Source organism: Mixophyes fleayi, chromosome 2, assembly GCF_038048845.1.
Source record: "Mixophyes fleayi isolate aMixFle1 chromosome 2, aMixFle1.hap1, whole genome shotgun sequence".
NCBI classification, from domain to species: Eukaryota; Metazoa; Chordata; class Amphibia; order Anura; family Limnodynastidae; genus Mixophyes; species Mixophyes fleayi.
This window is the reverse complement of record NC_134403.1, coordinates 44,655,454-44,667,872: the sequence shown is the minus strand read 5'-3', so window position 1 is coordinate 44,667,872 and position 12,419 is coordinate 44,655,454. Positions and strand designations below refer to the sequence as shown.

Genomic DNA, 12,419 nt, shown 5'->3' with positions numbered 1-12,419 from the left:
TGAAGGCATGATACCATGGCCTATGTACCCAGCATTAGAATCCCTAGTGACATTACAGAGCGATAGTGTTTTCGTAGAATAAAGCACCTGGCACAGAGCATTTAACAAAATGCATTTGCTTTAAAATGCTGGGTGCAACAATGGTGGTATCAGTTGGTATGGATCTTAGCCCCAGGCCATCCCTTCCTATAGTTTGGCTGTACCAGGGCATACGATTGTGTCAGATAATAACAGGGCTATGCAGCTATTTATTTTCTGTATTGAAACCATCACTACGACTATTTAAACAGCACAACACCACCCATGTGTATTACCAAACGCAGAGGAATTTATTCAGAATAACCCTCCAGTGTTTTAGTAAAGTATTCTAGTCGATATAGTGAAACAAATCCCTACAAACAGTATTTTATAGCGGCTACCCCAGTCCCATCACTCAGAACATTACAGCAATAAATACCTGATAAATATAGGACAAAAAATGACGGGATCTGACACATTTATGAAGATAAACTGGTTCACAAACTGTGCTTTCAAATCTGTGCTAGTTACCGCAAGCTATTGTTCTCAGCCTTGGAGAGAAAAAGTCCAAACCATTTATTTTCCAAAGGAGGACATGTATTTACAGATTCCATTTGATTTCCCATTCTCTGCGAACATGACAATCAATAAGAAGAAAAATGCCCGGCCATTCCATTCATTAGAAGAATGGTATTGGATATCTGGTCCCCCACTTACCGCTGAGGAAGCAGGCGGTCATTGGCCAGGTAACCTGGTTTGTGGACATCCTTGCTGTAATCCCCATATTTGGCTTGCACAGCATAGGAAGCCAGCAGGACGGCAGTCTCGGGGGGACAGTATATTTCATCATTTAATATCGCTTCTTTAACTTGCAAAAAGAATAGTCTCTGGGTTATCTCCTGAATTAACTCTTCGGATACGTCCTCTGGGAAAAACTTGGCTCTGAACCTGAACTGCAGAGGATTCTCTTTCCGGACGTCTTGCTGAGTCACCTGGAAAAATCATACAAATGAGCTCTTATTAACTTCATGGCTTCAAAACACTTGTTAAATAAATTACTATTAGCATATTTATGTAAAATTGTGGTCATCATAAAATCCAGCTTATGAAATACGTGCTAGGTTCAGTGCTGCAGTAAATGGGCGTCACAAGACACGATACAATGCCTACAATTAGGACTTTGATCTAATGCAGACTTTAAGTGTAGCAGTTAGCTAAAGAACACCGACAATCGTATTGTTTGTTATTTCTCCAAGTTCCGCAGAATAAGGGAATATTGTCTCAGTGTGACTGTCATTGAGGGGAGAGGGCACACATCTGCCCCTGTGCAACATTGGGACAACCAGAGGTGTTTTTAGATCGTTATATTTGCCAGGCACATAGCACATGGTCTGAATTACAAGAGGGATGTTTCACATTACCTGTGGGTGTTTGAGACTTATTCAAGTCAGTCAATTATTATATCTTATCTTTAAAATACTAAACAGATTTTCATGGTACGTGCTCCGCCAGCTAAAACCTCCAGTCAACTTCCAAGTCAAGCGGTGGCACTGTGCTATGCTCGTTCCTGGGCCCCCCTTTATCTGTTATGAGGAAGAATAGTGATGCCGGGTGACCAGTTCTCCTTAATAATAATGTTTTACACTGCCTCACACCTGTATAAAATTATGTACAATGATTCAATTTAACCCAAATTATTCAGTGAGAAACAGAAACAAAATAATCAACGTTTCCACATTTACAGAAGTTCTGCTTCCTAATTTTCCCCCAAAGGTCTGTGATGAGGAGGGGTTGATGGGTTTATCCCACCGCTTCCCAATATAAAGTTACAGTTGTATACAGGACTTAAATGATTGTGTATAATAGCCCTGCAACGCCCCCGCAAACCTGAGTTTGTTCAAGGAAGTCAAAGTAACTTATAACCAAACATAATAAATGTATTCTTTATTCATACTTGTTAACTCTCCCGGAATCTCCCGAAATCTGGGTAGGTCTCCAGGACTCCGGGAGAGCTGACAATTCTCCCGCATCTGCCCACTTCCTAGTGAAATGGGCAGATTTCAAGCCTCCATGATGCAATTCTCCGGGAATCGCAAATTTTCAGTGCAGTTTGAAAATCTTTGATCAATGATTTTGTGTGCTTTGGAACGATGATCGTTCATCGTTCCAGGGTACACACTACTGTGATATTGGGCCAATCGGCGGTTTACTGTGTTTTCAGCCGATTATCTGGCCAATCAGATGATAGTGTGTACCCAGCCTTACACCGAAAATAGGGATGAAATTATATATAATAAAGACATAAATTGTATGACTGTTAATCTTAACTCATTCCTAAGTCTTTAAAGTCTGTTTAGCAATATACAGGAGAAACAGAGGCAAACCACAAAATGACACCGTGAAGCACTGATCTGTGGTTATGATAATGTGGTTCAGGTTCTTTGGCTACTGCAAAGTTATAAAACATGAACAAGCCATGAAATCAGATATTTTCGGTTCTCATACTGTATATCTGAGAATATATTACAACAGTGTTTCCCGGACAGTCCCAAATAGTTACCCACTAAAGGTCTAAAAAACTTGAAATGAAAAAAATAAATAAAAAAAGTTATGAAAAGTCTGAATAAATAAATATCAAAGCCCAGTTCTGAACAATGCTTAGACTGATCAAAAAAAACTGACAAACAAACCTTTTTATTAAGCTTTAGCCATGTGGAGTAACCCTTACTGTCCACGTACTGTAGCCCAAAAAACCACACTTCACGTAGGCCAACTGTTTTTACCACCTAAACAGAGGGGAAAAAATATTTAACACAGTATACAACTCCCCCACACACATTAATGTATGTAACCTTCAGTAATACACATTACATATGATTTCAGTATTATGCTTTAAAACATTACTCAGGTGAACAAAAATCACTCAATATAATATTTCAAAACAATGCTTTAAGCTCTGCAAATGGGAACTGAAGAAAATCCTACTCTGCCAATTATTAGGGCCCTCCTGGAAGCAGAGGAGATAAATGTATAGGTTTGTGTTTTTTACATACCTAACCTCTCACAAACTAAAATAGTAAAAAAAAAAATACATTTTGGGTGGTAATACCCTATAACTTACTATAGGAGTATACACTCAGGGACCAAAGAGTTTTTGAACCATTTGTAAAATGTTTATTCACTGGTAAAATAAATATTTGTAATATTGCACCAAATTTGATTAATTCTGTTTCCCCGCAATACTGTGAATCTATTTTAGCACGACGGAGCCAAAACCTACTGAGGAATCGAACACCAGACTGAAAGGTTTGGGATCAGATTTATTTCTACATCAGCAAGTAAAATGGTTACTTGCTTTGATTGGGCTGATCTCTATGGAACATGATAAATAACTCAGAACGATGTACTATCCAAACTTACCTGGTCAAAGAGCTGTTTACCAGTCGTATTCGGCTGGATGGCAAACTCTAACTCCGCGTCCATGGTAGTGACCCGTACATTTATCTTCACATGAAAAAATAAAAATAAAAGATGGGGTTATCCATTAAATATTTATTTGTTAAAAGAAAAAAAAAACAAAAAAACAAAAGGACGCACAATTTTACCCTACAACACAATTATGACTATGAATTAGCCAGAGGCACAGAGAGGAACCAGAGACTGATGCCTTCAGGTTTTCCATGAACCAGTTCTGCTCATGTTTCTACAAGGACTTTGCCGCTTACAGACAAGACAACTAACAGGATGTGATTGATGTGACATTATCAGTTGTCACATGAAATTAGGAAAATGTCACCGAAGACAATAGGACGCCGTCATGTATTTCTCTGCTGCGGGGCTGTTCAGCAGCAGCAATCAACACAGAGTGAGGTGAACAATGTAATTCAAGATAATCAGAAGGACCAAAATAGAAATGAAAAGCAAATATGTGACTCCACAAAGTTTTCCTGAACACTGCCTTCTGTACAAAGACAACATCACAAGCTAGCTGGCTTCTGAGAATTGTCTATTTCAAAAGGTAATTACACCAGAAGTGGACACACTGATTCCTCAGTATGTGCAGCGCAACAGAATAGAGGACAATGCGCAGCACAGCTGGAGACGGATGACCCTTCTCTGTGCGCTCATACCTCCTGCTAGAGAGAACGCAGTTACTGTCCTCCAGCACTACAGTAATATTCAACCTTAACCCTTAAATCACTTCTCACAAAAAATTCTATAAGAGGAGGAATGGAAGAAATGAAATTCAGCAAACTGGAATATATAGAATTCAATTTAAAATCATTAAGGAAAAGAATTTCTCAGGTGTACTGTATTTTTGAAGGTTCTCTCCGACTAAGCATTTGCCGCTACATTATTCTGTACAATGAACCAGGCTTGATTATACATTTGAAACAAAAATACAGTTGTCAGCGCTCGTACTTAAAGCATATTTGTGTGTATCTAGCAAAATGAAAACAAGAGGTATTGGGTTCATATTTTTACCAAGACATTTAAGCCTGCATCCCAGTGTTGAGTATACATTTGCTTTGAACAATATGAGTGGAAGCTGTAGTTTGCTCTGCAGAATTGGTGCAAATGACAGTGCATCTCTAACATTCCATACTTAGAAAGTGGTGGAGCTGGTACAGTGCTATTTGGTGTATACGCCGCCATTGGGAGATGTTGAGATCACGCCATTTGCCCGGAATTATCTACTACACAGATGTAAAAACCATACAGAGGTTATAATTGACAAAGTGGATAGGCCTGGAACCAACCTGTAGCCAATGAGACCTTTATAAATAATTGGTCAAGCGCCCTTTTCATTGGACTTGACCAACTGGTGGCCAGAGCATTAGGCCAGTAAAACAGGCACTTTGGGTGCCCATGTAGTAAACTCTACAATCACACATACTTTATGCTTGCACATAGAAAGCAGTGTGACCACTGTGCTCGTGGCACACAAGCACAAGTAATCTGTATGAATGCTGCACTATGTGTGACAGCAACTCACCCTACACATTCTATATGCAGAGCTGAAACCTGCACCAATCTTTAGCCTTACACTACAATGTTCACAAGGTCAGAAAAACCTGTAAAAGGTGCCTCATGCCGCTAATTCCTAGAGAGTTGATAGGTTGCATTGGTCCTGTTGAAGAGTCCTGAGGTGTTACTGGATGAGAGGGAGCTTATACAGAAAATGTACATTTTGCATACAGCTTTAACATTAAGTATTTCACAGCAAAAAAAAAAACTTTTCTTTAGAGGCAAACATTACGCATCTAGATTATTTATATGTTTTCATATATTTATATTATAGTATGGCTGTCTGTCCCCTTCTGGACAGCCACATCCAAGGAACAACTTCGGACATATAAAGTTGATGCAAAACAAAGGGATTAGAACACATAAAAATACCTGCACTACTGCAGGGTAATCTGCTTACTTTAAAAGGTGCTAATCACTCCCATTAAACAAATGACTATTTATAGCTCCTGCGAGTCCAGGGAAGAATAACCCTTTCACTCCACAGACTCGGTGGCTGTTAAAGTTGCTTTCAACTGCGGGATTAGTGTCAGCAGCTAAATATTATGGAATGGTTTATCACTAGAAGCCATCTGCCAGCCATCATCTAACCAGCTTATCGGTGGGCCCTCAAATGTCAGCGACTCCAGCCGGATGGAGGAGGAGGACAACAATGGACTAGGAAGGATGAGCAACAGGTTCAAAAAAATCAATTGAATAGATAAAAAGGAAAAAACAGCTGCACTGTGCGATGTAAAAATACATGGCATGAAAGTAAACGTGCGAGTTGAATCAAGATGAACAGAGTGTTTTTAGGGAACAAAGCGGTTTTCATTTTGTAGTGGAAGTATATTTACCAAGGGCGCACATTTTATTGTAACAGGCCGGACTTTTTATTTATAATAACCAAGTGGATATTTATATCAAGAAATCCATAGTTTGCATGTTAAGGGAGTGTTCCAGGTAACCAAATGTAGTGAACTAATTACTCTGGCAGGATTGTGGCATAAATAATGGATGTGGACTTGCTTATTGATAATGGCCAGAGGAAGGAATCGACTCCCTGCCACTTAAGTGCAACAGGCATCAGAAGATGTCAACAATTCTACAACTGCAGCACAATTACTGGACCAGAGACTTATTTGCAGAATTTTCCCCTGCTCCGTCCACCATCTAACTCTTAGTCTGACTCCCCGCTTGTCTCCATTCCTCTCCTCACTTCATGACACTGCCCTGTCACCTACAGTCCAGCCCTCACTATAGTCATCTTCATATGAGGGAACAGGTTACTGCCTCCAACAATATCAGACCTATTCAGAGAATCCTGTTGGCTACAGGTTATTCTATCCCAACACTTCAAAAACCAGAGGCACCTGGATGATTAGAAGATCGATAACAAGACGATGTGACTCGTAAAAACCTAGAAAAAAAAATGGCAAATATATGTACCGTATTTCCCCATGTATAAGACGCACCTTTTTCTCCAAAATTTGGGGTCTAAAAACTGGGTGCGTCTTATACAGTGGTATTGCTAATTCTGCCTTACCCTGTCAGATGCTCTCTGTCCAGTAAAGTCTTTTTTCTTCTGTCCGTTCTGATCCCGATGCTGGAAAGTCGCTTATCGTCCACTTCTCGATGACCAGATGTGGTGCATGAACCGCAGTTGGAACGCACACTTCCTGATTCTGCATTTGGCGTTTTGTCCAATCAGGACTTTGTCAAAGTCCTGATTGGACATCCGGTCATCAGGAAGAGGACGGTAAGCGACTTTCCAGTATCGGGATCAGAACGGACAGAAGAAAGAAGACTTACCCTGTCAGATGCTTCCTCTGTCTGGTAAAGGCAGAATTAGCAATAAGGTTAGAACTCAGTCACTCCTCTCTGTAGTATCCGCTGCACAATTACTCCGCAAAAAACATTATCCTCAATTTGTTCACATGATTTATACAGGTGCGTCTTATACATGGGTAAATACGGTAATTCAAGCATTAAGCTTGGTGACAATGCTGCGAGACTGCAGAGGCATCCTAAAGTCCCACTCCCCATTAAAATAGTAATAAATTACCAGTTGATGATAATGTCTTTAAAAGCAAGGATCGCTCAGCCATTCCCTCCCCTCTGGCGGAAGAGAGTAGATGAGTATTTTTATACACTTCAGATCTCATTATTTTGATACAACACATACACACACTTTCAGACACTGTTTGTATGCCCAACCAAGCTTACAATCTAATCTGCGTACACCAAGACACTAGAAGACCAAATGAAGCCAGTACACCGACCAATCTGGCCACTTGACTTGCGTTCCCAAATTTTTCCAACCTGGCTATTCGTTTCATGCATTGATTTACGCCCACTTATATCTCCAGGCTCTCTTTAGGTTGTAGACCTATCATACCACAATAACTTTTACTAGGAATACTGGCAGGTCAAACAATGCTTCCGACGCATCTCAAAATTTTTAAATAAAAGGTGATATAGCCAATATGAACTTGAAAGAGAATTTTTCGCTCATGTCAAAAGCCACTTAAAGTTTCATGAATACCCTATGAAACAGGCACAACCTCCAGGTGTAGCTGGCAAAGCACGCTGGGACTTGTAGACACACAACACCTGGAGAGCCACAGGTCGTCCAGGCCAGGTCTAAAACAAAGAGCTAGACTAGGGAACTACCAAAATATAGAAAGCAGTTTTATACATAACTATGACGTGATGTTAGAATCACATGGAACATGGAAATTCGGAAGCACCCGCTTTGGATATTCTTTTTAGCCCTCAATTATGTATTTCCTTGGAAGTATCCTGCAGTTTTAATACATATATGTAAGCGTTTATGACCTGTCTTCATACATGACAATAATATCAATGCAAATAACTTTTCTACCAATAGGCTTCTCTGTGCAGCGATAGATTTCTGTGGTGTTCTGTTTCTTAGAACTAGAGAAAAACTGATTAAAAAAACACTTTCTTGTTCTGAAATAGGCTGCAATGCTGCAAAGTGAAATTCTTATTTAGCTATGAAAAAGGAAACCATCTGCAGAGATAAAAGGCACATCTGGTTTTAAAAAACTTTAAATAGGTCATTGTGAGCATACACTGGTTTTGGATTACCTATAAAAACACACAATCATCATCATTTACAGCGCTGTACAGAGAACTCATTCACATGAGTCCCTGCCCCATTGGAGCTTACAGTCTAAATTCCCTAATATAGACACACACTCACAGACATAGACAGACAGGGAGACAGAGAGAGATGGGGAGACTAGGGTCAATTTAATAGCAGCCAATTAACCTACCAGTATGTTTTTGGAGTGTGGGAGAAAACCGGAGCACCCGGAGGAAACCCACGCAAACACAGGGAGGACATACAAACTCCACACAGATAAGGCCATGGCCGGGAATCGAACTCATGACCCCAGTGCTGTGAGGCAGAAGTGCTAACCACTAGGCCACTGTGCTATCACTGCACTTTTTTATCAGCAGTTACAATTAATTCTCATTATAGAGATGACATTTTCGCTTGTAAATTCTCATCATAATTGTAGCAGTCAAAGTTTACGAGCAGCAGCCAGTATTAAAGCAGTTACCTTTTCCTCAACACTTAAACAGAAGCCTTCCAACATGTGTCTGGAATAAGTATTTATAGGAAGTAGCTGCATTAGGAAAACCGTATACCTACATAAATACTTTAGCCTTTATTACCGATTACAATTAAATCAATTAAATAAAGCACCCTACGCTTTCAGGTTCTAGTGCAAACAATCAACGCCTGATACAACTTAGTTTGCTCCTGTGAAAACAGAGATCAATTTTTTTTTGTTTGGGGGGGGGGGGGGGGGGGTCATTAAAGTAGCTCTCCTTAAGCGTTACTAAACAAGCAGCAAGGTCGTAGTAGGAGTGTCTGATAATCTGATCTAATTCATTATCGAACATGATGGTGAATGCAGTCATAAGATAACCATAGTCAGGGGCCAGGATTAACCCATGTGTGGCGGGCTTAATACATAGCCAGACTCTACAAATCCCCATACATTATATGTATATTTGGTGGAGGAACCAGACGGGGCTTATCAATGGCAGAGCAACAGCTTTTCTTGACAAGTTAAATGGTGCCTCTGGTTTGAGAGGATGGTTGAGCCACGAAGTAGCCGGCACTCTTTGGTCTACACTTCGTGTAGACCAAGTGGCAGGCAGACATTCTCCATCATCGCCATCACACAGTATGTATGGATAGTCCACAGTGCTCTGCTCACAGAGCGCTTGCAAACAGAAGCTCCTATTACTGCAATGCCTGTCAGGCTGTGTCGTCTATCACATGCTGTCTGCTTGCAGTTACAATGGGGTGTACAAAGCTATGGTAACTTACGCTATAATGCCGATACCATCAGGAATGTACTGGAAACACGACTATATGGCACTCTAGTCCCAAATTTATAAAGCGGTTTTCTACATCAACTCTGCATATCCCGATCCAACAGGTGGGCTGGAATAACGCTACAGAAAATGTCACCCGGTGCGATATGGTCAACGATTTTAAACAACCGGAAAAAAAAAAGTCCTGATCAGCAGCTGCTTCATGTGTACACACTGTACACATTTTACAAGATTTAACCTCAGATCTGTGCTGTTCATCTGTCATAACCATCGTGACTCTGCACACTCCATAGAGATCTGCCTACACTGCTAGTCCTGACTGCATACACACTTCAGGATTGGAACATCGTTTCATCGTTAAACTAGAAACACTTTGCCCTGTGCTTTGGGAAGAAGAATTGAAGCGTAAACAGAAATACTTTTGTCATCTAGATTGTAAATTGATGTTGTGACATTACTGTCTTTTTATGTGAAGACAGCATGTCCAATTTAAAGCCTCTCCTATACGTACATGTAGTGTAGTAAAAGTAGTCTGTGCTTTGAATAGGTATTTAAAACTTGCAAATATGATGACCTCATTCTGAAGTAGTTGTCATTTGTTTACCGTTGCTATTGACATGCACAGACTGCAAATATGCATGTCCCCAGCGGGTGTTCCTGCCAGTAGAATGTTGGGAATTTAAAGCTTTAGCCCCAGCATGATTATAATTCTACAGAAAATATTGTGTTTAGGGAGAATCAGGACATACATTAAAAGGTAATCACAATATCAGAGGAAAGGAAAATACAATGGATCCAAATCTTTAATTTTGAAACACTGACACAGAAGGATGATCAGTGATGAAGATTACAGGACAACCCCATACCATTGTCGACACTAGCTGGAAATGGAGTGTAGATGTCCAAGGGCTTATTAACCAACAATGCAAGTCAGCTACCCAATCATTGAGAACTACTAAATTAGTAGCCGCTTCTTCTTGTTTGGGCATTTTCAGTCAATTATATACAGTATATGTTGTGTATAACAACCCTAATTCTTCATATGAATTTACCATTGCTGAATCAGGAATGCACACAGTTCATTTCATATAGAGGCAGTTTCCACATACACTATGTCGAAGTCGTATAATTAGATGAACGAAAGTATATTGGTTAATATTGTTTTACCGTGTGATTGCGATCGGTATGCATGGCGCGATCACGTGGTAAAATACGCAAGCACACACTCGCACTCTAACATTTAGATATATATATATATTTTTTTTTTTTTATTTATTTTTTTCATATTTATATTAGTTCCATTCCACAGTGATTTATGCAGATAGTATTTAGTTTATTATTAGTTTATATATTATGATTATATGTACACCTTAGTGATATTTGAGGTTCAGGAACTATGTCATGTTTAGTGTCATTTTAATCCTCTATTCATCAGCAGTTGTCCGGTTTATTCACCGAAGAGATCGCACATTGCATACTCTAGTTAGCGATGTTAGGGAATAAATGTTTAAACTGTTACCGAGTGTGCGAGTGTGTATTGGTGAATAGACTAGCTCAAACTGGTTTCTGGCCGGGGAATCATCTGGAATGTTGACCCTCACCCTTGGAGGGGGTTGTTTGAACTAGCCTATGACCTGTTTACACTGGACCCTCCTGAAGCCCGGACCTATAGAAGCAAGCCACGTCCTCTGCATTGTTTTCTCTGTAACACTGAGTGTATATAATACAGCTCTAGCTGGTATTGCCCAGTCATTATCTGGCCACAGTATTCTGGAGTGAAGTACCGTAGCTGGTACCAGTGGAGCGCAGCGAGTGCGGTATGTATGTATCTTTTGGTATCGGCTGTACTGTATTATAATTATGTATTGAACTGCTAAATTTTGCATCTGCTAAATAGTTTTTGTGCTTTGGAAACACAAGCAATCGCTCAGACAATGCTTATTGGAAAATAATAAAATTACTTTAATAACTACATGGTACGTGGACACCGAACTTCACATCCATATGTGCTTGTTGACCCTCTCATTACAAAACCATATAAAATGAACATGAAATTGGTCCCCCCTTTGCTGCTGTAACAGCCTCCATCCTGCTGGGACGGATTTCCACTAGATTTCGTGATGTGGCTGTGGGGATTCGCATCCATCCAGTCGCAAGTGTATTAGTGAGGTCAGGATCAACTGATCAACTGATGCTGAGGGATAAGGCCTGGCTCGCAGTCTACGTCTCAAATCGTTCCAAAGGTGTTCAACTGAGTTGACATAAGACTTCTGTGTAGGCCAGCCAAGTTCTTTCACGTCAAGCTCAGGAAACCATTTTTTTATGGCCCTCGCTTTGACTACAGGGTTAGTGTCATGCCGATACAGTTTCCATATAGTTGGAAACACGCAATTCTCTAGAATGTCATTATATGCTGTAGCATTAACATCTCCCTTCACTTGAACTAAGTGGTTGAGGCCAAACCATGAAACACAGTTCCAGACCATTATTCCTCCTCCACCAAATTTTCTCATACGCATTCGGTACTTAAGCAATCACTTGGCATCTGCCAAACCCAGATTCGTCCGTCAAATTACCAGATGGTAAATCGCGATTTGTCACGCCAGAGAAAAGTGTTTCCACTGTTCCAGAGTCTGATGGTGGTGTGCTTTATACCCCTCCGGTCACGGTTTTGCGTTTGCTCATGGTGGTCCGAGTCTTGCGTGTGCCTGCTCGGCCATGGAAACCCAATCCATGAAGCTCCCAACAAACAGTTCCTGTGAAAATGCTGCATCCAGGACTGTTGACCTGTTGTTGGTCCTAGACACTGGCACTTAACAATACCAGAACCTACAGCTGATTGGAGCTGTTGTCAGGGCAGAAATCTGATCAACCGACTTATTGCAAAGGTGGCAACTTATGGCCGTGCACCATTAAAAGTCAGTGAGCACTTCAGTATGACCCATTCTACTGCTTATATTTACCCATGGAGACTGCATGGCTGTATGCTTGATTCTATGTACCTGCTAGCAATGGGT

General features: G+C 40.4%; 1 protein-coding gene across 1 annotated transcript in view; it reads right to left on the bottom strand.

Annotated features, from left to right (window-relative positions):
* The window catches only part of RDX (radixin), a 58,351-nt gene that overhangs the window by 23,608 nt on the left and 22,324 nt on the right, over nucleotides 1-12,419 (bottom strand). The window contains exons 3-5 of the mRNA XM_075198890.1: nucleotides 3,439-3,522; nucleotides 2,709-2,804; nucleotides 736-1,010 (exon numbers count right to left, since the gene is read on the bottom strand). Coding sequence (XP_075054991.1) covers nucleotides 736-1,010; nucleotides 2,709-2,804; nucleotides 3,439-3,522 — 455 coding nt within the window. The remainder of the gene's footprint in view (nucleotides 1-735; nucleotides 1,011-2,708; nucleotides 2,805-3,438; nucleotides 3,523-12,419) is intronic.